The sequence below is a fragment of the Oryctolagus cuniculus genome, chromosome 11 (genome assembly GCF_964237555.1).
Source record: "Oryctolagus cuniculus chromosome 11, mOryCun1.1, whole genome shotgun sequence".
NCBI lineage: Eukaryota > Metazoa > Chordata > Mammalia > Lagomorpha > Leporidae > Oryctolagus > Oryctolagus cuniculus.
The window spans coordinates 113788273-113814303 of NC_091442.1; the positions used below are offsets into that span (position 1 = coordinate 113788273).

Sequence of the window (26031 nt, forward strand, 5' to 3'; positions counted from 1 at the left end):
CCCTGCCCATGGGACTCACAGTGGGGACTTTGATCCATGCTGGCTGGTGGCAGGGCCAGTGGACCCAGCAAAGCTCCCGTGGCCTGGGAGAAGTCTCTGCCAGCCACAGAAGGCCGGCCCCTTCCAGAGCTGGAGCCCTCACGGGGCAGGCGTGGGGTGGCCACCAGCCAGCTTTCCCAGTCATCATGGTCATGGTCATTGTGGCCTCAGCAGACAAGTCCGGGGGCTCACGGAGACAGAGGCTGGCCCTCCGTAGCAGGTGCTCTGAGTGGTCTGGGGAGTCAGGTGAGGTTGGCAGGCCTGGAGAGGGCCGCAGGAGGAAGCTCTACACCAGGAGCACGTGTGGAGAGGGAGAAGGGGGCAGGTGGCAGGGGATGCTGAGGGCTCAGGGCGAGCATGCCTGCCTGGAGCCAGTCGCTGGGCAAGTCTAGGTGCTCTGCAGGCCCTCTCTGACCCCCAGCCCTGGTCTTCCTCCAGGCAGGGTCCTGCACTCTGCACCCCTTAATCTGACCCTCTGGGTGTCAGCCCTGAGTGTTCAAATCCATGTGCAAAGCTGGAGACAGGGGACGCCTGGGCTTTAGGGGACCCTGTTCTGCCGGGCTCAGACCGTGCCCCTCCCCCATACAAGAGGAGGCCCCAGGGCAAGGGGATGGGCTCGACGTGAGCCCCTTGCCCTTCTAGACTTCTCTCTGGGGCTTGCTCCACCCAGAGGGTCTCTGAGCCTGTTTCCAGGACTGGCCAGCACCCAGCGGCCTTCGGGGTAGACGGGCCCCAGGGAGTGGCCAGGGAATGGCTACTGTGTTTCATTTTGGGGAACTGGGATGTGGGGAGTGGTGTGGGCAGTGGGCCAGGAGCTGGGGGTGGGGTGGGGGTTGTGAATGCTCAGACAGGCTGTCAGGGTGGAAGGATGGGTGGGACTTTTCCACTTGTTGGTTTGACGTGTGGCTGCTAGATCCTCCATTTGTGCTGGTGCCCTGGGCCTGGCCAGGTGTGGAGACAGTCTGGAGAGAGGGTGGCCTGGGCTCGGGGGGCAGGGCGCTGGGGCTGAACTTGGGCGGAGTTCCTTGCCACTTTGGGGTAGGTTGGGGGGTCTGGGGCAGGGATGACCCCTGTTGGGTCTGTGTGTGGCGCGGCTCTGCCCTGCAGGCCCGGTCTGCACACCCCTGCCTCCCGGAGCTCCTGAGGTCACGGGCACTCGTGGTCCCCACTGCTGTGCCACCAGGGCTGTTTCTAAGGTGACTTGGAGGCCCCCTTGGTTCGCTCTCCGGTGTCCGAAGGAAGACACGAAAGGCGCCAGGCTGGTGAATCCCAGCTGTCTGGGCGCAGGAGACAGCCCAGCTGTCAGGAGGGCGGAAGGAAGCACACTCCTCTCTCCAGGGCCCCGGGCCCGAGCGCGACCCGGAAGCCAGCTGGGGCCGGCTTCCCTCTTCCTCTTTCCTCATTTGTCCTGCACCTGTGGTGCCTTTAGCCCTTCAGGCTGTCCACTCCCGTGGGGGAAAACTGAAACCCTGGCTGTGCTTGGGATGCTGAGTGGGGCTGGTTTATTCTTGTAAAAGTCTTTCTACCTTCTCTCGGAGTTACCAATCTGTAAGTTTTGTTTATTTGTTGTTACCTGAGCAGACGTGGGAGGAGGGAGAGAGAGACAGAGATGGCAAGAGCTGTTCCATCTGCTCATTCACTACCCAAATACCGGCACCAGCCAGGGCTGGGCTGGGCAGGGCCAGGCCAAAGCCAGGAGCATGAAACTCAGTCTAGGTCTAGGGGCCGGTGCTGTGGCGCAATGGGTAAAGTCGCCGCCTGCAGGGCCAGCATCCCATATGGGCGCCGGTTGGAGTCCCAGCTGCTCCACTTCTGATCCAGCTCCCTGCTAATGCTCCTGGGAAAGCAGCAGAAGACGGCCCGAGTGCTTGGGCTCCTGCACCCGCGTGGGAGACTGGCCTGCTAAGCCCCACCCTTTGCAGCCATTTGGGGAGTGAACCAGTGGATGGAAGCCCTCCACCCATCTCTTCCTCTCTGTCTCTGTAACCTGTCTTTCAAATAAATAATTTTTTTTTTTTTTAATCCAGGTCTCCCCTGTGGGTGGCAGGGAGCCAAGCACTTGAGCCATCGCGGCCGCCTCCCAAGGCGCCCAACAGCAGGCAGCTGTGTTGGAAGTGGAGTAGCCGGAGTTCAAGCCAGGCACTCTACCGATATGGGATGCGGCTCAGCCACCGTCCCAACACTCGCCCCACACGGCTGGTTTACTCTAAAAGATGAAACTCCAAGGATGCCTTGCTCTGTCTCCAGGTGTCCCGGGGACTCCCGCGTGGGAACGGGAGGAGCTCACTCAGCATTGCTGGAGCGCGAAGGAAGTGTGCTCTCAGCTTCCGGGTGCAGAGGGGCTCCGCCCGCACCTTCTCAGGGGTGAGCCCCCCGTCACTGGCAGCATGCAAGTGTCAGTGGCCTGCAGAGTGGGGACCCTCTACAGTGTGCCCCCCAGCTTCACAGTCCCTAACCCCACGACTGTGACTGTGGTGTCCTTGTACCCAGAATGCCCAACGTTGGCGAAGCGATGAAAGAAATCCACGGACAGGAGGACCGAGCTATAAAAAAAATCTTTATTTCATGTACCAGGATTTTTTTTTTTTTTAGTTTTCTGCTTTTTAAAATTTTTTCTGTTAACAGTCTGAAAAAAAAAAAAAGGACCCACCAAGAAAATAAAATGGAGGTTTGTTTCTTGAACTGGTTTGAGCTGGACACGAGCAGTCGTCCACTCAGGAAGCAGGGCCCTTGCCGCCCGGGTCCCAGCTCTTTCCCTCCAGGGCCCCAGCCCTTTCTCGGCCATGCTGGTGCCCCCCGCCCCACCCCACCCAGATGGCCTGCTTCCTGGCAGCCTGAAAGGAAACCCAAGTGGCAGCCCAGAGGCCCTGGCAGAGCTCAGACCTGGGGCCAGTTTTTTGTCTTCGCGCTATGCCTGCCCGCTGGCCGCTTCCTTGTGGCCTCTCCCTCCTCTCTAGTCCCCGATCCGTCCAGCTCTGGAGTCTGGCTCGGGCGTGGGAGGGAAAGTCCGCCTGCACCCAGAGTGAGCCGCACACCTCGAGTGAGCCCAGGGCTGTGCCCGGGCCCGCGCAGCCTCCCTGCGTGCACGCCTGGCTGGGCCGGCAGTCGCTCTGCCTCCTGCCTCAGGCCGCCTTGCCAGGCTCCAGCTGCAGGAAGAGAGGCTGAGACAGCATAAGCCACTCCATCGAGCTCCCCAGAGAGCTCCGTACAGGAACCTCAGCAGCAAGAAAGAGGCCAACCAAGGGAGGCTCCCTGATGGAGGCGGCAAGCGCCTTGCCGTCCGCCGAGTGGCACGCAGGCCGGCCTAAGATATTTTAGCTCCGGCTGGACTGGCCCTTGTCCCTCTGGGGAATACAAGGGATGCCCCCAGACTTCAGTCTGGTCCTCTCATCCCAGGGCTGACTTCTGCTAAAACCCTCTGGTGCAGGGAGAGCCTCAACCGCTCCTGGTGGGCGCCAGGACCCTCTTTCGCACCCACTCCCAAAGGTGCTGGGAGCACCTGCTGGCCCATCCCTCTGGGACGCGCCCTCCGCTCTCAGGGCCGGGCTATGGCGTCGGAGAAAGGAGACACAGAATGGAGAGTGGGCTGGGGACCTGTCATCCCCATCCTGGTTTGGGGGGGGGCAGCGTATGTTGGCGCGCGTGTGTATATTTTTGCTTTGACATCGAATGTGGGGGCAGGAGATGGGGAGCACAGTGAGAGGCATACAGGGTGTGTGTGTGTGTGTGTGTGTGTGGTGATGGACGCCCTGGTGTCTACCTCTGGGTAGGTGGCCGATCTGCAAAGTCACAGACGCCAAGAACGAGAGTGAGCCTCGGGTGCTCCTCTGGGTTAACCCACAGGGGGGAAACTGAGGCCACACAGCAGGAAATTCCAGAATGCATGTGCCCGTGGGCGTGGTGTGTGCGTGTGTGTGTGTGGAGGTGATGTGGTGAGAGGTGTGAGCATAAAGGCCAAGGTGAAGGAGTCGTGGTTGTCGCCATGGCTTTGGAGGCTGTGAGTTTTCTCTGAGCCGTGCCCCTGGCTGTGAACGTGATGGAAGGGTCGGGGCTGAGGGTGTGTGTCCCTGCGGGCCACCGTCGCACTGGCTGTGCATGGCCGCGTGTGTGACCGGGGTGTGAGGTCTGCTCTCCCCTCTGCAACGGCAGCACCTTCTTCCTGGTCGGGAAGAGCTCTTCCGGGTCAGACATGCCCTGCAGCCGGCTGGGGCTGGCTCCTGTCTCTCTGCAGCGCTAAGGCCAGCTCTTACCTCTCACTGCGTTGTTTCTGTTTTAAATGGAGTTGTATATTTGTTTTCTGTTTTGTTCTTTACAAGTTCCCTGCTAAATTTTAAGTCCCCCACCCCACCCCATTTTTTTTTTGATTTCACAGTTTAAAGCTGGAAAAGAATTAAAAGAAAAATACTATCTGATTTTCTTGCAAGTAAATCCACTTATTATATATTTACATTTATTTATAGTCTGTGGTTTTTTTATTAAAAAAAAATCACCACTTGTTTTTCCTTTTTTTCTTTTGTAAAAAGAAACCTTTTTGCAGTGTCATTGTTGGACCCGCCGGGCCCCTAGGGGGCGTCAGTGAGTCCCAGGACCCCCAAAGGGTCAGTGCGCCCCCTTCCCAGGGGAGGGGGGGCCTATGAGTCCGGGGGTCCACCGTCACCCCAGGGTCGGCAGGCAGCCCTGAGGTGAGGGGTGAGGAGAGAGAGAGTTGCTTTGCAGCCCCGGGAGGGCGGGCGTCCCGCGGCCCCAGGGACAGGAGCTCAGGGCACGGTGGCCCCCAGAGGCTCACCCTGAGGGAGGCCCCCCGCAGCCACCCCCTCTCCTTCCCTTTCCTCAAGGCCTAGAAAGTCATCACAGTGGGTTAAGGACCGTTCAGGACTGGGAACGTGGGGCTGGGCAGGCCCCAAGTGCGCCCCCTGCAGGCACCTGAGGGACAGACAGGAGAGACCAAGGTCGCCTGGAGGCCTGCAGGTGCCCCGTGAGCTTTCCCAGCCTTCCTGGGGCACCCGGCCCGGCGTAGGGTGGGGGGGCTCCAGGGACCTGGCAGTGACCACAGGCCCCCCCCTCCTCCCGGGCCCCGAGGGCCCCTGAGGCTCCGCCCCCACTCTCCCAGGGAGGCGGGGCCGACTGGGGGTTAAAGGGAACAGAATGGAATCTCTCCCGTATTTAAAAAAAAAAAAATAGTAAGAACCAAAAACCCAAGAAAGCAGAGGACCGAAGCCTCACCCCCGGAGGACAGCCTCCGTGCTCTTAGGATGTTATCTTGGCCCTCTTATTGTTTCCTTTAAATTGGTTTTTATTAAATGTTAAAATAAGGTACATGGGAAATCATGCATGTTCTTTTAGATTTATTTTCTAGTTTTAATTTTTTTAATCCCTCTAGCTTTTTAAGTTTGTTTTTCTCGCCTCGTTTCTATTTTTCCACATTTCCTGTTGGTTTGCTTCTTCATTCCTCATATATTTTGTTCTTTTTTTTGTTTGTTTTAATTTACGTGTTGTGTTTTTCTCTTTTTTTTGAGTGTGTGTTTTTTGTTGTTTTTGTTTTGTGTGTGTATGTGTGTATTTTTTTTTTTTTTTTTTTTGCTTTGGGAAGGTCGCCCCGCCCCCCGCCCCCCAGCCCGCAGGCCACGCCCTCCCGGGGCCGTCACACGGGGGTGGTCCGGCGGTTGGCCGCGTTGGAGTGCAGCGAGTCCTTGTTCTCTTTCTGGATACAGTTGTGGACCTGGAGGAAGCTGTTGTCCCTGTCGGAGTTGTAGGTGGCGGTGGGCGTGGTGGCGGCCTTCAGGGGGTCCCTGCTGAGCGTGTACATGGAAATCTCCGTGGACGGCAGGGTGCTGAAGCCCTTGATGCCCACGGGCGAGGCGTCCCTGGAGTGCGAGGGCTCGGTGGAGCGCGAGCTGGAGCGGCTGCGGCGCTGGTAGCGGTAGCGGTAGCTGGGGATGCGGGTGATGGCCGAGGCCTGGAGGTAGTCCGTGGCGCGGGCCGTGGCCCGCAGCTGTTTGTGCCGGTCGATAAACATATGCACGGCCAGCACCCCGACCATCTCGGCGATGATGAAGGACAGGGCCCCGAAGTAGAAGGACCAGCCGTACGAGTAGCTGTTCTTCTTCGAGTCGCTCTTGGAGGGGTCCCCGGCGTTGGCGGATATGTACACGATGATGCCGATGATGTTGCTCAGCCCTGCGGGGGGGCGTGGAGCCATCAGAGCGCGGCGGGCCTGCGGGGGTCCCCACCCTCCCCGGGACCCGCGGGGTCCCCCACTCTCCAGCGCCCGCTCACTCAGGGCTTCACACGGCAGCCCCGGAGGCTGGGCGGCTGCCTGCCGGCGGCACTGGATTCGGAAGCCGCAGGCTCACAGCCTTGGGCAAGCTGGCCCCCGCCTGGGTTTTGGGATCTATGAAACGGGGTGCTGGTGACGGGCGTGCTCCTTGGCGCCTGTAGAGGGCGCCATGCTTGGTGTCTTGGGCAGGGCAAGGGCATCCTACCCTCCCCAGGAAGGCGGCTGCGGTGGGGGGTGGGCCGTGCCAACTGAGAGGGACCCGGGCTTTGGGCGGAAGATGGGTGGGTGGCCGGGGGAGGGGCACTTGGCAGAGCTGGGGGCAGGAGTCCCAGGGCCCGCACGCTGTGGCTGCTCCCTGCTCCCCACCCCCACCCGGCTTACCTGCAGAGACGAAGAAGATGCCGGCACTCAGGATGATATTGTGCCGCGTCTTGTAGAACTCGCTGGCCGCCACGCACAGGCCGCCCATGAAGAGCAGGATCACGCTCAGGATCGGGAAGACGCTCGAGGCCCGCACCGCCCCTGCGGGACACGAGGGTGGAGGGGGGAGAAGGTGTGGCCGTGAGCCCAGGGCGAGGCGCGTCCCTTCTTTCTGTCCCCAGCACCTAGGTCAGGGCCAAGGACACAGAGGCCCCCAGTCCGATGAAGAAGTGTGGGGAAATCAGAAAGAGAAGGAAGGAGCCCATCGCGGGAGCAAAAGACGGCAGAGGAGAGATGAGACACTCAGAAGGGGGCACTGACCAGCCAGCGCAGGAGAAGCAAAGTAGCTTTAAGGAAAAGGGAGAAAGAGGGGCCGGCGCTGTGGCGCAGCAGGTTAAAGCCCTGGCCTGCAACGCCGGCATCCCATATGGGTGCCAGTTCTAGTCCCGGCTGCTCCTCTTCCCATCCAGCTCTCTGCTCTGGCCTGGGAAAGCAGTAGAAGATGGCCCAAGTCCTTGGGCCCCTGCACCTGCGTGGGAGATCCAGAAGAATCTCCTGGCTCCTGGCTTCGGATCAGCGCACCTCCAGCCGTTGCGGCCAATTGGGGACTGAACCAGCGGATGGAAGACCTCTCTCTCTCTGCCTCTACCTCTCTCTGTAAATCTGTCTTTCAAATAAAGTAAAATAAATCTTAAAAGAAAGGGAGAAACGGACAGAGGGGGAGGGGCTGGTGTGGGCAGGGGGCCCCAGCGGTTCAGGGACAGCTGCCCAATTGCCTCTGCAGAGCGAGATGTGTTTCATTGCAAATTCAAGCAGGCGCCAGTGGCTCTGGCTCGGGAGCTCGGGCTGGGCAGGAGGCTGGGAGAGGGAGCAGGATTGTGCTGACCTGTTTCAGCTGCAAAGGGACTTCCAAGGAGCGGGGGTGCGATCAGCCAGGGGCCTTTGGGCCAAGCCCAGGGATTGGCTGGGAAGGTGCATCAAGGAGGGACAGGTGCCAGGGGTGGAGCTTCCCCCGTCCCCAGCCCTGCCCCTTCAGTGTGGCCACGAAGGGCCTGTGAGAAGAGCGCTTTTCTGTGGGGAACTTGAGAGCTTTTTCCAAAAGGACTTGGGGAAGGTTTTCCCGGATGTGGGTGCTGTGTGCAGCTCCCCCTCTACAGTGGAGTCCACACTGCTCGGCAACCCTCCTGGACCTGAGGGTCATTCTGGAGGGTTCTGAAGGAGGACAGGGCTGTGGACCCAGGCTGGCAGCACAGGGCAGAACCAGCTGCCCAGTGGAAGCGGGGGCGGGAGCCAAGGGCACAGGCCGTTGGGACAGGCGGCATTCTTAGCGCCCTTCTGCCTTCGGGCAAGGACCTGTGGTCTCCCGCTGCAAGGCATTTTGAAGACAATGCACTGAGCCCCCAGCCCAGATACACCTGCCCACGCTTGCGCAGTGTGTATACACACACACACGCACACACACACAGACATGCACAACTAAACACTACCAGGGTTCTCATCTTTGTGAGCACACGGGGCTGGGAGAGCTTGCTGAAGGCTCTGTGTGCGTGCATGCTTATGGGTGCATCTCCGTGCACGCCCGTGTGCGGGCAGGAGGGGGAGGGTGCCGTGTTGCAGCCGAAGGCGGTGTGGAGGGAACAGAGTGGCTTCCGGTGCACAGATGCAGCCTATGGGATGCCCTAAATCACTGCGCCCGGCGGGGGCACAGCAGCAGCCTCTCTGCCCGGCTGAGCCGCTCCACGCTGCAGCCTCCGGTGGGAAGGAGGTGGCAGGGGGCTGTCCCTGGATGATGGCATGCCTAGGGAGGCTGGGCTTTGCAGGGCTCAGGGCCAGGCTGGGAAGGGGGCTGGTTTGAGAGCAGGCAGGGCCCTCTCTGTGGAGGTGTCACAGACTGTGTGGGAGATTTTAGATCACTTAGCACCTGAATTTGAACCTGGCTTTGCCTCTTACTAGCTGTGTAACCCTTGGGCAAACATCTTTACCTCTCTGGGCCTCAGTGTCTCCGTCCTATAAAGTGGAATCATGACGAAAACAGCATCCAGCTCAGGGGAATGTGGTCAGGCCTCGGCACTGCAGGTGCCGGCTGTGGCCAGCACGGTGGCCTCTCCCAGGGGCTTGCTAGAGATGCAGATTCCCAGGCCCCACGCTGGGCCTCCTGAGTGAGAGTCTGGTCTAGTGAGAGTCCCCGTATGCACGTACAAGTTTGAGAGGCGCGGGGATAAGGCTGACGAGGGGTGGGATCCGTATTACATCCCACCATGCAAGGTGCACAGCCAGAGGGGTTCTCGTGGCCCCTCCCCTTCATTCCAGATGCGACTCCCCCACCCTTTGTCCTGACTTCCCATGGGGCCCAAGAGCTCCCACGGGGAGCCCAAGGCGTCTGATTCATTCAGCAAACCACGAATAAGCACCCGGCCCTTCACCACGGCAGCCCTGCCCTCCGGGGCCAAGCCTCGGGCTCGGTGGCCGGCACGGATTCATCCACGGAACTCAGTCCCCAGCCCTAGGCAGCTCTGCCCTTGGCCTCGAGGAGAGGCCAGTCCCCGCAGCAGGCACGGGGCCCTTTCTGTAGAGGGGCAGGCCAGGGGTAGTTTCGGCTTTGCTGGCCCTACCGTCTACAGTCTCCATTGCAATTTCTCAGCTTGGCTGTTGCGACCTGAGTAGCCGTGTGTGAATAAATGGGTATGGCTGTGTTTCAATAAAACTTTATCGACAGAGTCAGTTGGAGGGCCGGGTTTGGCCCCTGGTTGTAGTTGGCCACCTCTGGCTGAGGATATTAGGGAAAAGCTACGTGGTCCAGAGCAGGGAGCTGCTAGGCCCTGGGCCAGTTGTGGACAAGGACAGAGGCAGCCATTGTGCCGGTTCTGGTCCGTGTCTTTAGGGATCTTACGGTCTCACGAGGGAGAGCTCTGTCATCACATGATAGCACAGCCACAGTGAAGTTCTGAGAGAGGAAGGTGCTTGTATGCGCCACACATGTTTTCAACACTGCACACGTGTTGTTAGCTCATTAGTCCTCATTACTACCCTACGAAGCAAATACCTTCATTACACCCATTTTACAGAGTCCAAAACTGAGGCACAGAGCGATTAAGCCATGCATCTAAGGCTGTCGGGCTCCGGGACCCCTGTGCGGAACCAGCGCATGCCTCTGCTTTCAGATTCTACACCTCACTGCCTCTCTCAGCGTCCTCTGAGCTCATGTGGGGGCTAGGCGAGGGGGCTTCTTTGAGAGAGTGGAGCTGATCGCGATGGACAGGAGAAGCCAATTAGGTGGAAGAGAGGCAGGTTGAGAGAGGGCAGCACAGGCCAGGGCTTGTCCAAGATGGAAAGGCTGGGTCGGTTGCAAGGAGCTGGTGGGTGGGGAGCTTGGGGCCACTGTGGGAGATGCGGCAGCTGCAGCTGTGGCTGTGACAAAGAGCTTTTGTCCCAGGGCAATGGGAAAGCTTAAAGGGCTTGGAACAGGAGGGGCTGCGGTGAGCTGATTGTTACAAAGGGGTTGGGGCGGCCACAGGGGCCAGCGAGGAGGCGACTGCAGTTGTCCAGACAGGAGGGACGCTGGGGCTTGGCCCAGGGTGGCCTGAAGTGGGTGGACAAAGGCGGATGGGTGTGAGAGGTGTCTGGGGGCCCGGTCAAGGCTTGATGGATGGGTACAGGGGACGCTGGGGAGAATTTCCAGGTTCTAGGCTTGTGAGCAGGAACAAAGGGCCCTGTGTGGAGACCAGGACGGGTGAGAGGGGAGAGGCCACACTGAGTTGGGGGTGCTTGGGGCCATTGCATGTGTGGGGCAATAGGGCGCACAGGTGTGCAGGGCAGAGGTGTGGTCTGGGCTGACCCTGATTCACAGACACACAGGAGAGCATGAAGGGGCTTAAGCCAGGGGTGGGGTGGGGCGCCCCAGGGTTGGGTGACTGGCCTGAGGAGACCCTGGACGAGAGATGGGGTTCCCTTGGCCTCCTTGTCCCCTTCCATGAGATGGGGACCAACACCTTGCCCAGTCTCCCCTAAGGAAGAAGAACACGGAGCTCACGCAAGTGCAGAGCGCCGGCGTGCCGTGGTCAGTGTACGGTTTTTGATGCTGGTGATGGAGAGCACAGTGTCCCGGGTGCCGGGGGAGGGGTTGGGGGGTGGCCCACGCAGGGAACTCTTTGCTAACCCTTGTGTGGGTGCAGCGTGCATTCCTGCCGTGTCTCGTGGGGCGTGGGGTTCTGCGTTTATTCTGGGGTGGTGAAATCTGGGGTTGCAACCAGCACTAAGCCAGCAGGCAAGGGCAGAGCCGCCACCGCTGGCCTGTGGGGGACACGGAGGCTGCGTGCCAGTGGGGAGACACTGCGGAAGCCTGGGGACGCGAGGGACTATGGGTGGCAGGATGCGGTCATGGCGGGTGTAGCCTCACGACTCTCAGAAGCCTGAGCGAGGGTGGTGGCATGGGCTTGCATCCTGGTCCCGGGCTGTGGGGCTGCCCCAGATGGGGCTCTGGGCCGCGGAAAGTCCTTGGCCCTTCTGGGCCTCGGAGGGCAGGGCTGGGCTCTGCACAGGGCGTGTCCCAGGCCCGCACCTCAGGAGCTGGGATGAGGTGTCTCTGTGCTAGCTAGGCTCTGAGTGCGGAACGGAGAGGTCCCGCCCCGCCTCAGTGCTGGGAGTGGGTGCTGGGCCCAACACCTGACTCTGACTCTCCGTTCCCCTCCACGCCATGTGGAGACGGCCAGGACGGGAACCGCCAGCTCCTGGACACAGCAGACACAGCACGCGGGCGCCCACTTACGTAAGGGCAGAGGATCACGCTCAGAGACACGGACGGGTGGCCACGGGAAGACAGAGCACAGCACAGGCTTATGCCCTAGGCCATGAATACAGACACGCCCACATCGGCCACACGTGCTGACACGCCCTGACACACGGTGGCATTCACACACGGCCACCCCCGTCACCACCACCTCTGGCCACCTGCTCCTCAGGCTCTGGGTAAAGAGGGAGGGGACCCTGGGTCTGCCAGAGCACACACATCTGGTGGGCCAGGACGGGCAGTGGCAGGAGGGGTGAGCGCCATGCAGGCTGTGCCCCCATGGGACCCAGATGCTGCTGAGGGCACCCCTGCCTCTAGGCCGCGGGGAGTGAGTGTGAGTTCACTCTCACTCATTCACTCACAACTGTCAGACGTTATGGGGCGGCCCCTCCAGCCAGGCCCCCAGGAGGCGCGGGTGATGACTGAGCCACCCAGGGTCAAGCCCTGGATGTGGGTCCAGTGTGCCCTCCTGACATCCTCTCTCCCTCTCTGCCCAGCGTCCTGGGCCCAGCTGTGATGCCAGGCCCCTCACTGGCCACGCCCCCTCCCCTGGGGCCTCTCCTTGGTGGGCTCAGGAAGCCTCAGGTTTGAGACACACCCCCAGGCCAACAACTCACCACCTCCTCCCTCTGCCACATCCCCTGGGCTGCCGCAGGGCCCAGTCCCTGGCTGCCTCCTGCTCCCCAGCGCGCGGTTCCGAACCACCCCCTCCGGCCTCCCTGGCCCATGTGGACCCGATTACCACCCCAGTGGCCAGCCTGCCCCTCCCCAGCAGGCCCCATCCACACTTAGCACCAGGTCTGATTTCTCCCTGGGGCGCGGACACAGCTCTCCCGCCATCTCCCCTCCCCCGTGCGGCAGCTGTCCCCCTGTGCACCTGCTGGGCTCTGGCCTGACCTGCATCTCTGCTCCCCCAGCCTGCCCCTTGGCCTGCGCTAAGGCTCTGATTGGTCCACCCTGGGGCCTCTCCACCACAAGTACTGACCGCACTGCCCAGCATGCAGGGCGTCCTTAGCAAGTGTCTCGTGAGGGAGTGGGACTCTTTGAGAGTCCAAGTCTCTGCTCTGGCGCCACCTTGTCTAGGGAACCCTTCTAGAATGATCTTCAGTCTGGGTCAGGGGCAGGCAGTCCCTGTGCGTCACCCCCTCTGCTTCCTTCTATCCCTGGACGACATATCAGGTCCCTAACTCTGTCTCTAGACACCGCCCTCAGGGACAGGGCCTCCTTCTGCAGGCCCCACGGTCTCCCCTGTGGCTGGTGAGCTGAGTAGGTAAGTGGGTTTCACACACAGGAACCAGGAGCTCACTGAGGCTCCGCCCACTGCAGGCACAGCTCCGCCCACTGCAGGCACAGCCCCACCCACCTCACTGGCTCCCAGCCCTCTTCCTCAGGGCGCTGGTGCTGCCTGCTTTGTCCTCCGTGGCACTTGGCCACGATTGGCTGTTGTCACTTCCTTGCAGAGTACTGGGCCCCGATTCCCCGCCAGGCCCTGAGCTGGGTCACGGCCTTGTGCGTGTGCCCAGCGGGAACCAGCAAAATGGCAGCCGAGTGTGCCGAGTGTGCAGGGGAGGCCCCCAGGGCAGTTTCCGACCCAGACAGGGGGCGGGGGCAGGGAGCAGGGCTGGGGCTCCTGGAAAAATGATTCCTGTCTTCCAGTTTCTCTCACCTACCAGGATGGAGTCTCACAGAGTCTTAGCTTCAAAACCCAAGCTCTGGTGTCCAGCCGGGGACCGGCCCATCAGAGGTCACGGTCAGCACACAGCCAAGTGCGGGCGGCGGCTGGCTGTGGAGGACAGTGCCGTCCTGGAGCCGGCGCGCTTGTCGGCATCCCTGTTGGCTGTGGCTGCCTTTGTGCAGTGGTTGGGAAAGAGACTAGAGGATCTCCAGGATCCGGCTCTTCACAGAAAACCTTCACGGATCCCTGGGTTAAGTCGGCTCGAAGCAGACCCTCCGAGTTCGGCATCGCCCAAGTCCAGCTGTTTCTCTGACCCGCCCAGTGTCCTCTCGCCTCTCCTCGGGGCAGGGGACTGCGTCTCCTTCTCCCATCTCAGCTTCCCCAGCGCCGGGCCCAGGGTCTGGCATACGGCAGGTGCCCCACCCATGCTCACTGAGCTGCCAGGCACCTGCAGCCATAGGAGGAGGCTTGGCGAGAGCCCTGGACACGGTGGCAGGTACCGACACTGTAGATGGCCCTTTAGGAATTCCCTTTAAGAGCCTTTAAGGCTTGAGAGACTTCGTAACAGGAAATGACAGGCATGGTGCGATCCTTTTTTCCCTTAAAAAACCCAAATCTATAAATTGCCCCACTACTCCCGGCTCCTCCCTTCCCGGCCTCCTGGTCGACCTCGTTCGCTTTTCCGCGAAGCCAGATTCCAGGCTGATCCGAGAGCCGGGTTTGACGCGAGCGGCAGTGATGGGAAGAGACAGGGGCGATCTGTACAATAAAGTGGCTCTTACATTTTTCATATCAGTGAGCTGAGAGCAACGGGAGCGGGCCCGCCTGCCGTGGGGGAGGGGCAGGAAGGGGGTGCTCGGCGGGGGAGGAGCCGGCCTGAGAGTCTCCCGCTCAGGCCCCGGGCCTCAAGGACTCTCAGCCCCTCTCCGGGAAATCCCGTCTCAGGGAGCGGAGCCGTGTTAGTTTTTGCTGATGCTTGAGAAACTTCCCTGGGGCCTACAAAGCCTTCCACTTGATAACGCGTCTCAGGCGGATTTTAGACCACAGCGGTGACACCAGGGTTTAGCTTGGATTTGACTTGTGGGGGAAGAAAGAAAAACTCTTGTTTTTTTTTTTTTTTTCTTCCTCTCCTCCCAGTGGAAGGTCCAATCCGGCAGTGCCTGATGCATTTGTTCATTCAATGCTTGCTCGGGAAATATTTACCAAGTGCTTATGGTGGTGCCAAGCACCGGACAGGGAATACAATGGCCAACGAGATAGGGAACAGTGCCTGCCGGTCACTCAGACAGACAAGGACCTCAGAGCATGGCTGAGTGCTGTGCCCTCGGGAACCCATGTAGGAGGCAGGGAGGGCTTCCTGGAGGAGGTGATGTTTTAGTTAAGACCAAGAGGATGGGGGAGAGTTTGCCAGACAAAGGGAGGGAAGGGTGTTTCAGGCAGAGGGAACGGCATGCAAAAAGGTTTGCATTTTGCCAAGGAGGGGAGCTGTGTGTTTTCCTGCCCTCTGCTCTCATGGTGGCCTCCAGGTCGCCCTGGTCCTTGGCTCTCGGAAGGATGGAGGGTCAGGACCCACCCCCAGGGGGAGGGGAAAGCCTGTGGCACACTCACGGAGGAAATACTCGGCCGTGTCCGCTTCGTAGTCTGCGTCCTCGGGGAAGTGGTCGATTTGCTTGCATAGACCTTTGAAGTTCCCTGAAAGACAACGGAGAGGGCGCGTGAGAGAGGGTGCGTGAGACCTGGGCGCTCAGCGTGGGACCTGGGAGCTCAGCGTGGGACCTGGGCGCTCAGCGTGGGACCTGGGCACTCAGCGTGGGACCTGGACGCTCAGCGTGGGACCTGGGCGCTCAGCGTGGGACCTGGGCACTCAGCGTGGGACCTGGGCGCTCAGTGTGAGACCTGGGCGCTCAGCGTGGGACCTGCTGGGAGCTCAGCGTGAGACCTGGGCGCTCAGCGTGGGACCTCGGCGCTCGGGCGCTCCTGGGCATCTGCCTGCTGGATGAACGCACCCCACCTCCAGCACCGCAGCCAGAGCCTGGGGGCTGCACAGCCCTGCCTCCCACCCTGGTGCAGCTCGGCGGTGGCTGGCTTCGATTCTGGCCCGGAGACCGCCACGCCCACCAGCCTGCCGTGGTGCCCTGCGGTTTGAAGGCGAGAAAGCAGCCAGGGTGTTCTGAAGCAGGCAGACCCAGACCCACGCCGGGAGCCCCTCCCACGCCCGTCACAGGAGCCTGCATGGGAACCTGCACCACCCAGCCCTCGACAGCTCTGCACCGTCCCGGGCACTGGAGCCGGGGTTGGAGCCCTCAGCCGGGTTCTTGAGCGACACGTTGGCTCGTTTTGTTTGCCCACAGGCCTGTGAGAGGGAGTCTATCACAGATGAGAAGGTTGAGGCTCCCAGAGCCTACATGGTCTGAATACGGAGTTGCGATTGGATGGCGTCAGTCCCCCCTGGGACTGCTGAGCAGGCGAGAAGGGGCCCTGTTGAGAGCCCCGGGCACAGTGCCCCAGCAGGTCCTCGCCAATGTTCACTGAGTGAATGCATGAATGATTGGACGCAGCCTTTGTGGACACCAAGGGATGGGCTAGAATTTGCCATCCATTCTCTGGCATAGCCCCAGCCCCAGAGCAGGTGCACATCACACCCACTGAGTGCCTCTGGATGGAAAAGTAATTAAACCTGGGAGCGGGGAGACAGGGGAGGGGTGCAGGTCCCTCCTTGCCTGGGTCCCGCTCAGCCCAGCCGCGTTGTCTGTTTCCTCTGCTGAGAGTGGAGATACTGAGAATTCTGCCCGCTAAGTGTCACGGGGGGTAATGGAGCTAACACAGACGGAGTGGGAGAGACCATGCCTGGCGCGCTGGGGAGGTCCTTGGGGGCACAGATGCCAGAGAGACGTGCAGCTACCGACCTGGCTTTCTCCGCCCAGTGGCTGGCACCGTCTCATGGCCACAGGCCTCGATCCATGTTAGCAACCTATTTGCCTGCGCAGGCCTGAGGTCCCACATCTCAGGACGTAGGAGGCAGTTTTAGCGTGCACGGTAGATACTTTGCAGAAATGGTAAGTATTACACTGGCCCTTAGACACACTGTGCATATGAGTGCGGCCCACCACATACAGTTCATGGAAACGCGGAATTCAGTGTCTTTTGGTTCAAAACATTTTGAACTCCACGCGTCTTGTTTCCATAGTATGCCTTTCCTACGAACTCTTTGAAGACCCTGTGCGCCCTCAGGTTCCCTGCGTAACTACACATTTAGGTCTTCCAGCAGCTGCCAGGCTGCATGTGACAGAGCAGTGGCAGGAGCCCGGGTCCCCACGCACGCTGCAGGTGCCTCTCCACGGCTCCCGCGGGCCAGCCGGGGTCTAGGCAAGGCGACCCTTTGCTGTCACTTCCTGCTCGCCTCAGGCTCCCTCCATCATGATGTCCTACTCGGGTTAGAGCCTCAGTGTCTCTCCAGCTCACCAGGTCTCCCCGTGGGCGGCAGTGCCCACCCCAGGCTACCGGCCCTGCTCCCCACCTGCCACCTCGCACCCACCGCTCTCCCTCCCTGCGCGGTTACCACGTGGGTGCCCTGAAGACGCAGAGACCCCATCTTCCGTCTCCGGCCTCGCCTCCCACCCCGTTCCCCCTCACTGTGCATTTCAGCCTTCTCTCCCACTCTGCTCCCTCCCACCTCCTAACATGTTGACTGCAGCCCAAGGGGCCGACCTCTCGCTGCAGGCCAGGCCGGGAGCAGGCGCCGAGGTGCTGAGAGCAGGGAGGAGGAGGGCAGAGGCCCCAGAGACAGCACGCTCAGCCACGAGGAAGTGCCTGCAGCTTTGCCCAGTCCTGTGCCCTTGCTCGCCCCCTGCAGGGCTGGGGACGCCTCCGCTGGACCTCGGAGCCTGCAGCCCTGGACCCGTCCTTGGGAACAGGGGAGATGGCGCCCTGTCCCAGCTCCTGCGTTCTCTCTGTCACAACCCCGGAGCCACGTCTGTCCCCAGTCCTTGTCCCTGCACCTAGTACCGTATTTCAATACCTAACAACTGCAAGGCCACACAGCTGGCTGAGTTCAAGATAGCTGGAGTGAGGGGTCAAGGCCAGGAGCAGGAGGGACTGCCCGCCTGGCTGTGGACCCCGTGGGGAGGGCCCCAGAAGCAGCTCTGGAGATGGAGGTAGGTGCCAGGGTGGGGTTCAGGGAATTAGTGACTGAAGACAATATGGGGGAGGCGGGGGCAGGGGTGTGAGTTTCAGAGAGGCGGGAGTTAGGCAGGAGGGAGCACCTGGGAGCTCCAGGTGTGTAGGTGCGGGGTGTCCTGGGAGAGCCGGGCTCCCACCAGCATGAGGGATGCGGCTGTGAAGAGAACGTGGGCTGATGTTGGGACACAAATTCCACAGGGCCCAGGGCAAGGGTCTGGGGTCAGACTGTGGGCCTGAGAGGCAGGTCAGGGTGAGCGCGGTCCCAGGGGCGTCCCTGGAGGCTGGGCGGGCAGGGCCCTGGGTTCAGTCTGACGGAGGGTGGGTGGTGCTGGGGCTCCAGCAGGCGAGTGTGGTGAGTCAGTGGTGCCCAGTCACTCCTGGTGGGCTGTAAGTTGTGTAGGCCATTCGTGACAGGTGGCGTGGAGCGCTGTGGTCTTGTCTCCCTGATGCCAGCCTGAAGCCCCCCTCCCATACTTTCTGGCTGGCACTGGAGCCCAGGGGTTGTGACGGCTTCAGGCACAGATGGCTCCGGTATCTGTCTCCACCTCCGCCTCTCCTCTCAGCCAGTGTCTTTCTCAGGGAGGCTCTCTCCCCAGGGGGAGGGGGATGGAAGTGAACCTCAGCTGCCCTCTGCTCCCCAGGGGCTCCCGATCTGGGGACAAAGACAGAAAGTGTGGAAGGGACAGAGGGCAGGGCTCACTTGCGGTATGAGACGGGGCTTCAGCACGTCTGCAGGAGAGGGAATTAGAAGATAAGCTTAATCTGGTGTGAGAAGTAACACAGGGGGCTTCTCCGAAAGCTGAGCCCTGGCTGCACGTCGGAGCTCCTAGCTTTGGTTCCCAGCGCTGGCTCCCGATGGCGGCTGCTTGCCCGTGTGCACCCGGGGAAGCAGCGGGTGATGGCATGAGCACTCGGGTCTCTGTCACCCACATGACACACTTGGATAGAGTTCTAGGCTCCCAGCTTTGGCTCCGGCCCAGCCCCAGCTTGTGGCAGGCATCTGGGGATGGGAGCTCTCATAGTTTCTCTGTCTCTTCAAATAAATAAATAAAAGATTTTAAAATTTTCATGAAAAATGTGTATCATGAAAATACAATGCATGGATCTCAAAATTTTTTGTGCCAGAATGAACCTATATTTTTATTCCATTTCCCCTGCAAACTTTTGGAAGTATCCCCATCTTAGAAGGAGATACAGGCCTTCTGGGAGCACAGGTGTCTGCTGATTTATGTAACTCTGTGCACCTGCTGAGGACACAGGGAGAAATATTGTACCTGCCATTTGCGGTGGGAGACAGAAAACGGATGCAGGGGCATGGCAGGTGTGTGCTGGGACAGGGGAGAGCACACAGGAGGGGGTGTCCCAGGCGTGTGAGGATGTGAGCACAGATGCAGTGGGGGGAGCCAGCTGGGTGAAGCGGGTAGGAGTGTGTACGCCTGCGCGCTGAGGCAGGAGGACGTCGTGGTGGCGGGTGAAAAGGGCTTTCTGGGAAGAGACCAGCAGTAGCCGTCAGGGATGTGCCGGACACACAGAGGGTCAGAGAGGGGCTCCCAGGGCAGAGTTGGGGGTTGGGGGGCAGGACAAGGCTCCAGAGGCAGCATGAAGGAGGCACGGGTCCGACAGAGCTGGTTTGCACCTGCCCAGAGGTGTAGCACCTCTTCCTAACCCACATTAGTAGCTTGAAATCAGCCACCGTGGGAGTGGTTACCCTGAAGGAAGTGACCAGAGCCACAGATAAGACCCTCATTCCTTCCCCCAGAGAGCCAGCTGTTAACCATTAGCAGCACACCCCTGCACGGAGGGCAAGCCTGGGGATCTGTGTCCCAGCCGACCAATGGGAGTGGAGATTTGCCAAAAGGTGGGTCCCATTTAGAGGGCTGGGTGGGTGACGATGAGGGCAGGCGCTAGACCCTGGTGGGTTCAGGCTGAATCGAGGAGGGGGCATCTCTTCTGTGCACTTCCATCCCTCCCCCGGAGGCCCCCCCCCCCCCCGGCCACCTCCGCCACTGGCGTCGACTTTGAGCTTGGAGGATGGGGCGCAGGGAGACGGCACCCCACGCACGATGACTCAACGGCCTCAGATCTGCGCTGAACTCCCATCCCAGAGGGCAGCGGTGCCCCGGCGGCCTCCAGGCGGAGGGACCTGGGGCTCTGTCTCCAGGTATTGACCTTGGCAGGCTGGGCATCCGTGTGCGCGCATGTGCAGGTGTTAGGTGGCTTACAGATTCCCTGGCCTGTGGAACAAGCGCCGTAGGACCGCCGCACACCAACTGCTGTGTTGTTTCTTCAGCTGCAGTAAGCTCCCGGCGAACCTGGTCATTTGGGGCTGAGAGCTGCGGTTTGGTTTTCCGTGTGTTCACCGGAGCAGCCCGGGAGCCAGGAGGGGGCCTGGGGAGGAGGCTGTCCCAGTAATTTTTTAAGTGAAGCAAATGAGGGGCCCTGTGGGAGCTGCTTTCTCCCTGCTGTAAACCTTTTTCTGCTCCCGGATTCAGAGCCCTCCCCTGGGCCTCAGCTCCCGCCCCCGCCCCACCTCATTTGCACAGCGAGTCGGGGCCACCAGCTGGCCTGGGGTGGTTTGAGTGACAGCTCCTGCGGCAGTCCTTGAGTTCAGTCATTAGCTCATTCACTCATTCATTCATTCTGAGGTCAGTTGTGAGTGCTCACTATGTGCTGGGCGCTAACCGTGCCCGCACCGAGCAAACGTCACTGCTGCCCGCCTTCACCCTTTGGCTCTGAGCAGTGCTCAGAAGCTGCAGCACCCAAGAGGCAGATGGAGGCAGCGGCCCTTGCTCGCTGGTCTCCAGGTGCCACCTGCTCTTTTTGCTCTTCCCACGTGATGTGGGGGAGAGCCGGGGCTCTGGACCCCGGAAGACCTGGCTCCTAAGCCTGCTGTGTTAGCTGCATGGGCCTGCAACGTCCGTGCCTCAGTCTCCCTCGCTGTAAGAAAGCAATCTTAATTCCTGCCTGGGGGGCGAGGGGCTCCGGGAAGGCACCCTCAGTGTAGTTCCAACCCCAGAGCAGGCACTCAGTCAAGGTGGCTCTTCCTTCTCTTTTTTCTTCCAATGCTGCCTCCTGCAGGAAGCCTTTCTTGATTGCTCTCCTCACCACAACCCCCTCTATTGCAGGGCTTCTCAGAGTTGAATGGGCATAAGAATGTCGGGGGATCCTGTTAAGCCAGAGCCTGGTTCCGTGGCCTGAGATGCTGCATTTCTCAAAGCTCCTGGGTGATGCCCGGGCTGCAGGGTCTCCGGGTTGGGTGGCAAGGCTGCTGAGCACTTTGCATCAGTGCTGATCATTTTCTGCTCTGGTGTTGTTTGGGAACAAACAGCTGCGGGTCTGTAAGTCCCTCCCGGGCAGAATTGATTCTCGAGAGTTCCCTGAATACACTCTGCTGTCCTTGGTTCTGAGACCTCAGCTCAGGGCTCCTGCAGCTGACGGCTCATTCACTGCAGCTGTGGCTTCGCTCCTGAGAAACTGTTCCTACTTTTAATGAATGAGAATGGCTACCTGGCAGGAGTTTATTGAACGAATGAACTCGTACATGAATGAGTCACTGTGCATGTGTGCACATACGTGTGCATTGCACGTTTGTGTTCTCCTAAGCAGAGGAACGCCACGCCAGATACCAGAATCCTCGGGCACCAGCGCCCCTAACACCTTTCTTATTAAAAGCCAGCTTGATGATGTTAAGATATATGCACACCTCACGACCTCGCGATTTTCCCAGAAATGGATGGAGAAGCCCTTGCGTCTATGCACAAGGAGATGCAAATGAGAATGTTCTTGGCAGCACTGCTCGTAACAACCAAAACCGGGTGCAGGGAGCTGGTGCTGAGGCACAGTGGCTCAACTGCCACTCTGACGCTGCTGCCAGCCTGGCCGCACTGCTTCCAACCCGGCGCCCTGCTAATCCGCCTGGGAAAGCAGCAGCAGACGGCCCAAGAGCCGGGAGCTTCATCTGGGTCCCCTACATGGGCAGTGGGGCCCAAGCAGTTTTTTCCCAAGCGCGTTAGCAGGGAGCTGGAAGGGAAGTGGAGAAGCTGGGACATGAACCGGCACCCATATGGGATGCTAGCATTGCAGGCGGCAGCTTTACCCGCTATGCCACACTGCTGGTCCCCATAAAAATAAATAAAAAAAATCCTCTGGGAACAAACCACATTTCTGTCATCAGAACGCTAGCACCTGATAGTGTATTGATATGAGCTGTGTTTGAAAAGTTGATGGAAAGTAAATATTTTGAAAAAAGATACATGGATTTCAAACTTTTTTTTTTTTTGCAGTAGCATACACCGATCCTTTAATGCCATCGAGACAAAATTTCTGAAGGCCCCTCCTATAGTGAGATATTCAACATTCGAGAAAGTGAGTGGATTCCGGCTACACATGTCAACCCGGAGGAATGCTGCAGATGCAGCCAGGGACACGTCCCAGGGCACGACTCCATGCTCACAAGCCACTAGGTTACGGATTGGCCAGAAAAACAGGCTGTCCCTCGGCCCCGACCAGGCGTCGGTCCCGGGAGGCCCCTCCTCTCTATCCCGCATCCCCTTGGATACCAAAATACCAGGATGCTCGAGTCCCTCCAACCCACACTATAGACTTTAGTTCCCAGGTGGCCTTGCGGCTAGAGGGGGCCATGTGACTGAGTTCTGACCAATGGGATGTGAGTGGAAGTGCAGGGAGCGGCTAGAGAGAAATGACCTTCAGAGCTTGGGCTGTGATTTCTCGGCCTTTCTGGCAGGTGGGCGGTGGAGCACCGGCTGCCATACTGGACCCAAGACAGCCTTGAGAATGGGATACTGAGTGATGGCAGAGGAGGGGGTGCCTGGGCCCCGCTGTGGGGGAGTTATCCCAGCCCCGGGCTGCAGCTGCCATTTGTCTCTTAGTTAGAAAAAAACCTCGCAGCACAGCCTGAGCCTAATGAACACAATCATGAGTTAAAGTAGTCTTTTTATCTTCTTCATATTTTAAAATAAATTTCGTTGTGTATATTTAAGGTGTACTCTGTGATATGATAGGTTTGATAAATGGTTACTCTAGTCGTAATATGTATATACATGTTTCCACTGTGCTGGGACAAAGTAACATAGCCAGGATTCCACACGACACTCACGTTCCCATGGCAACAGCAACTTTAATCTACTAATTTAACAACGATTCTGAATACACCCTCCATTATTAACTATAGTAAATGAGGAATCAGTTTGTAGCGGGGACCTTCCAGGTGCTACCATGAAACTAGATGCCAAGTTGGGGGGAGTAGGGTTTCCCATCCCCCGAATCTGTCTGCTAAGAGGCCCCCAGACAAATGCCCAATGCACGTGACCCAGAGTGATGGCCACATGGGCAGCCACAGGGCAGAGGCCGCCCCGAGCCAGGCACTGGGCAAAGCACCGGGCACGGAACCCTCAATGCCCTGCTGAGGTGAGCACCGTTGTTGTCTCTGCTCTAGCGATGGGGAAACGGAGGACTGAGGGGTGAGGAGACACAGCCAGCACGAGCGCAGGGGCTGGATCTGAACCTGGGCAGGGGCTTGGGGTGACCTCTGTGCAGACCACAGGGCACTGGGAGCAGGAGTGGGCATGGCTCAGCTCGTGGCGGTAGGCTGTCAGGAAGGCTTCCTGGAAGAGGCTGCATCTCAGATGAGCTGTGGTGGCTAAGTGGGAGTGGACAGATGACAGTGTAGGAGAAGGGCCAGGGTCACTCAGAGAGAGGGCGTGAGGTCAAGGCCAAGGGCATGGGTCTGTTGGGCTGTGTGTGTGTGTGTGTGTACATGCATGCATGTGCATTTGTCCCAGCGGGGAGAGAAAGCAGCAGTGTCAGACCGTTCAGGTCCTAGGGAGCCGTTCCAGGTAGGAACTCGGGAGCCACGCGGAGCCACTATTGGATTCTCAGCAGAAGGCTACCGGGCCCAGGTTTGTGTTTTAGGGTGAAGGCCCTCCGGCTGGGTGGGGAATGGGTGGGGGAGGCCCATCCAGAAGCCATGTGCCCAGACGCCTCCATGAGTGAGAAATGCCAGCGGCCCCTGCTGCTTTCACAAACTCCACCTCCCTTCTCTGAGCACAGAGTTCCTCAGCCCCCTGCTGGCTCACTTGCACCACTTGGTGGCCGAGGGCCAGGACAGATGAGCCAAGCACCCCTTACACCCCCGAACCACAGTGGGGCAAACGGCTCCTGCAACTGAGAGCCCCAGGCCAAGGGAGCCCGCCGCCCCCAGCCAGAGGCACCGGCCTGCTCAGAGGCCTTCGCACATCCCCTGCCTGCTGCCCAGCACCGGCCGTTCCCAGCCCAGGCTCTGCTTCCACTCCTCTCCGCACACTTGCCCTCCCAGCCGAATGAAACTCTCCCGCTCCGCCACCGAAACCAGCATCCCATTGGCTCTGGAGGACAGAGCTGGGAGCCAGGGGTGGGAATGTACAGGAAGGGCCAGCGCCTGGGGAGGGGCTCAGGACACAAAATCTAAGGCGTGCGCCCGTGCCTCCCGTACTGTGCCCAGGGAGCTTCGCCCTCCCTCATGACCCGGGTGAGTGTTGGGGTGTTCAGAGCCGCCTCCCAAGGGAGTGAGTGCCCCGTCACGGAGGGGTTCAAGGAGAAGGTGTTGTTGCCTCCTGGGGATGCAGAAGACAGCAAGTGTGTAGGAGCGGGGATGCTGAGGTCCCTCTGCCCCTGAGAAGCTGGGATCGGAAGGAGCCCTCCGTGAGCTCACAGCCCAGGACCCCCGCCCCTGCCTTTCAATGCTCAAGTCACTTATCCGGCAGGTGACTTCAGACAGGCTCGCGCCAGCACCTGCATCACCATCTTGCCTTATTGTTTCAGACTTCGGGAGCTTCTGTGTCATTTCCCTGAGAGATTTGCACCAAGGACAGAGAGCCAGTGCCTTTGGTGGCTTCCAGCATTAAGCCCATTCTACAGGTGAGGCCCTGGAGGCCCTTGGAGGTTGATGCATGTTAGTTCATTTTTTTTTATTTTTTTTATTTTTTAAAGGGGCTCACTTTTCTTTTCTTTTCTTTTCTTTTCTTTTCTTTTCTTTTCTTTTCTTTTCTTTTTTTTTGACAGGCAGAGTGGATAGTGAGAGAGAGAGAGACAGAGAGAAAGGTCTTCCTTTGCCGTTGGTTCACCCTCCAATGGCCGCCGCGGCCAGCGTGCTGCGGCTGGCGCACCGCGCTGATCCGATGGCAGGGGCCAGGAGCCAGGTGCTTCTCCTGGTCTCCCATGGGGTGCAGGGCCCAAGCACTTGGGCCATCTTCCACTGCACTCCCAGCAGAGAGCTGGCCTGGAAGAGGGGCAACCGGGACAGAATCCGGCGCCCCAACCGGGACTAGAACCCGGTGTGCCGGCGCCGCTAGGCGGAGGATTAGCCTAGTGAGCCACGGCGCCGGCCCAGTTCATTGTTTTAAATAGCAATTCGGGACCAATGCCCCTCGAGTAGGTGTGTGGCCTTGGGCAAGCAGCTTCATGTCTTTGAGACTTAGTGTCTGCACTGTGAAAAGGGCTGACAACCTTACCTATCTCCCGGTGTCTTGTGGAGGGTTGTCTTGTGGAGGTTTAAAGAAGCCAAGGTACTTGTTACTACACACAGAAAGCTCCCAGAACTGCGTACAGAGTGGCCATTATTATTATCACGATTGTTGCTATCGCAAGAAGGGCGGACCTTGCGGAATTATTTAGAAAGAATGAGCAGTATGCGAGTCCTAGTGTTTTCAGGTGTTTAGTAGACCCTGCTGCTCAGGCAGGGGCAGAAGGACTGTGCACCTGCTGGGCCTCTGGTTTCCTCCGTCCCGTCTCCGGGAGAGAACAGTCTGGCCCAGCAGCTACTGGTACAAGTGAGTGAGCCTAACTGGCAGCAATCAGTCCCCCGGAACTTGATCACCTTGGGGGGGGGGGCAGTGCAAAGAGACCGAGTCTTGCTCTTAATTATTGATTAGTTCACTAAATGAGAGAATACTGTGCTAGCGAAGTGGCTAGGATGAGGAATCAGAATCTTCATTCTGAAGCCTTCAAGGGGAGAGGGGTGGGGATGGGGCTAATAGAGGGGTGGGCCCCGTGAACTCTGTGCCCCTCCCCTGAAGACAGCCCTTGCGCAGAGAGGAACAGAGGACACAGCCCAGCCCCCTCTGTCTCTGCACGTGGTCTCCAGGGCACAGAGGTTCCTGAGGGAGGAGGAAATTTACTGAGAGGAGCTGCAGCTGATCAGACAGGGCCGTGAGGACACGGGGCGGGGGGAGGGCTGGGCTGGCTGCGCCAGTGGCTGCATATGTGGGGGAGGGGCACCGCCAAGGCCCTGCCCCTCCACCCCTTTGCAGGGGGGGATGGGCTCTGGGCGGAGGCGTCCACTGCTGCCTTTGGCCTGCAGCGGCTGCTTCGGTTGCTCTTGGGAAGCGAACACTGTTTGCATTTTTGTCATTTAAAACAACGTGATGTTGTGACACACTGGAATCTGAAGATAAATGTTTAATAAAAGGATTCAATTTGATATGATGTTGGAACTTAATTAGATCCACAATACACAGAGGGCTTTGCAAGCCCTTCAGTGAGGAGCCACTTCAGGGTTTTGTGTGTGGATCTGCAGTGCTCTGGAGGGGCTGGGGGGGGGGGCTGGATGACGCGTCCCAGCTCAATGCCTGCCCTCTGCAGATTCTGGCTCAAGGGCAC

At 59.5% G+C, this 26031-nt stretch overlaps 1 protein-coding gene and 1 long non-coding RNA gene across 3 annotated transcripts in view; one reads left to right on the forward strand and one right to left on the reverse strand.

The window, feature by feature from the left end:
- Window positions 1–2575: 2575 nt before the first annotated feature.
- The window catches only part of CACNG2 (calcium voltage-gated channel auxiliary subunit gamma 2), a 101903-nt gene continuing 78447 nt past the window's right edge, over window positions 2576–26031 (reverse strand). Inside the window, exons 2-4 of the mRNA XM_070052882.1 lie at window positions 14806–14889; window positions 6698–6838; window positions 2576–6216 (exon numbers count right to left, since the gene is read on the reverse strand). Of these exons, the coding sequence (XP_069908983.1) occupies window positions 5681–6216; window positions 6698–6838; window positions 14806–14889 (761 nt within the window). The 3' untranslated portion in view covers window positions 2576–5680. The remainder of the gene's footprint in view (window positions 6217–6697; window positions 6839–14805; window positions 14890–26031) is intronic.
- LOC138844433 (uncharacterized) lies at window positions 5672–7437 on the forward strand. Of its 2 annotated transcripts, none has more exons than XR_011380275.1 (2): window positions 5672–5788; window positions 6919–7437. It is a non-coding gene; the product is annotated as an uncharacterized lncRNA (long non-coding RNA). The 2 variants fall into 2 exon arrangements; XR_011380276.1 differs by having other exon boundaries at window positions 5680–5788; window positions 7207–7437.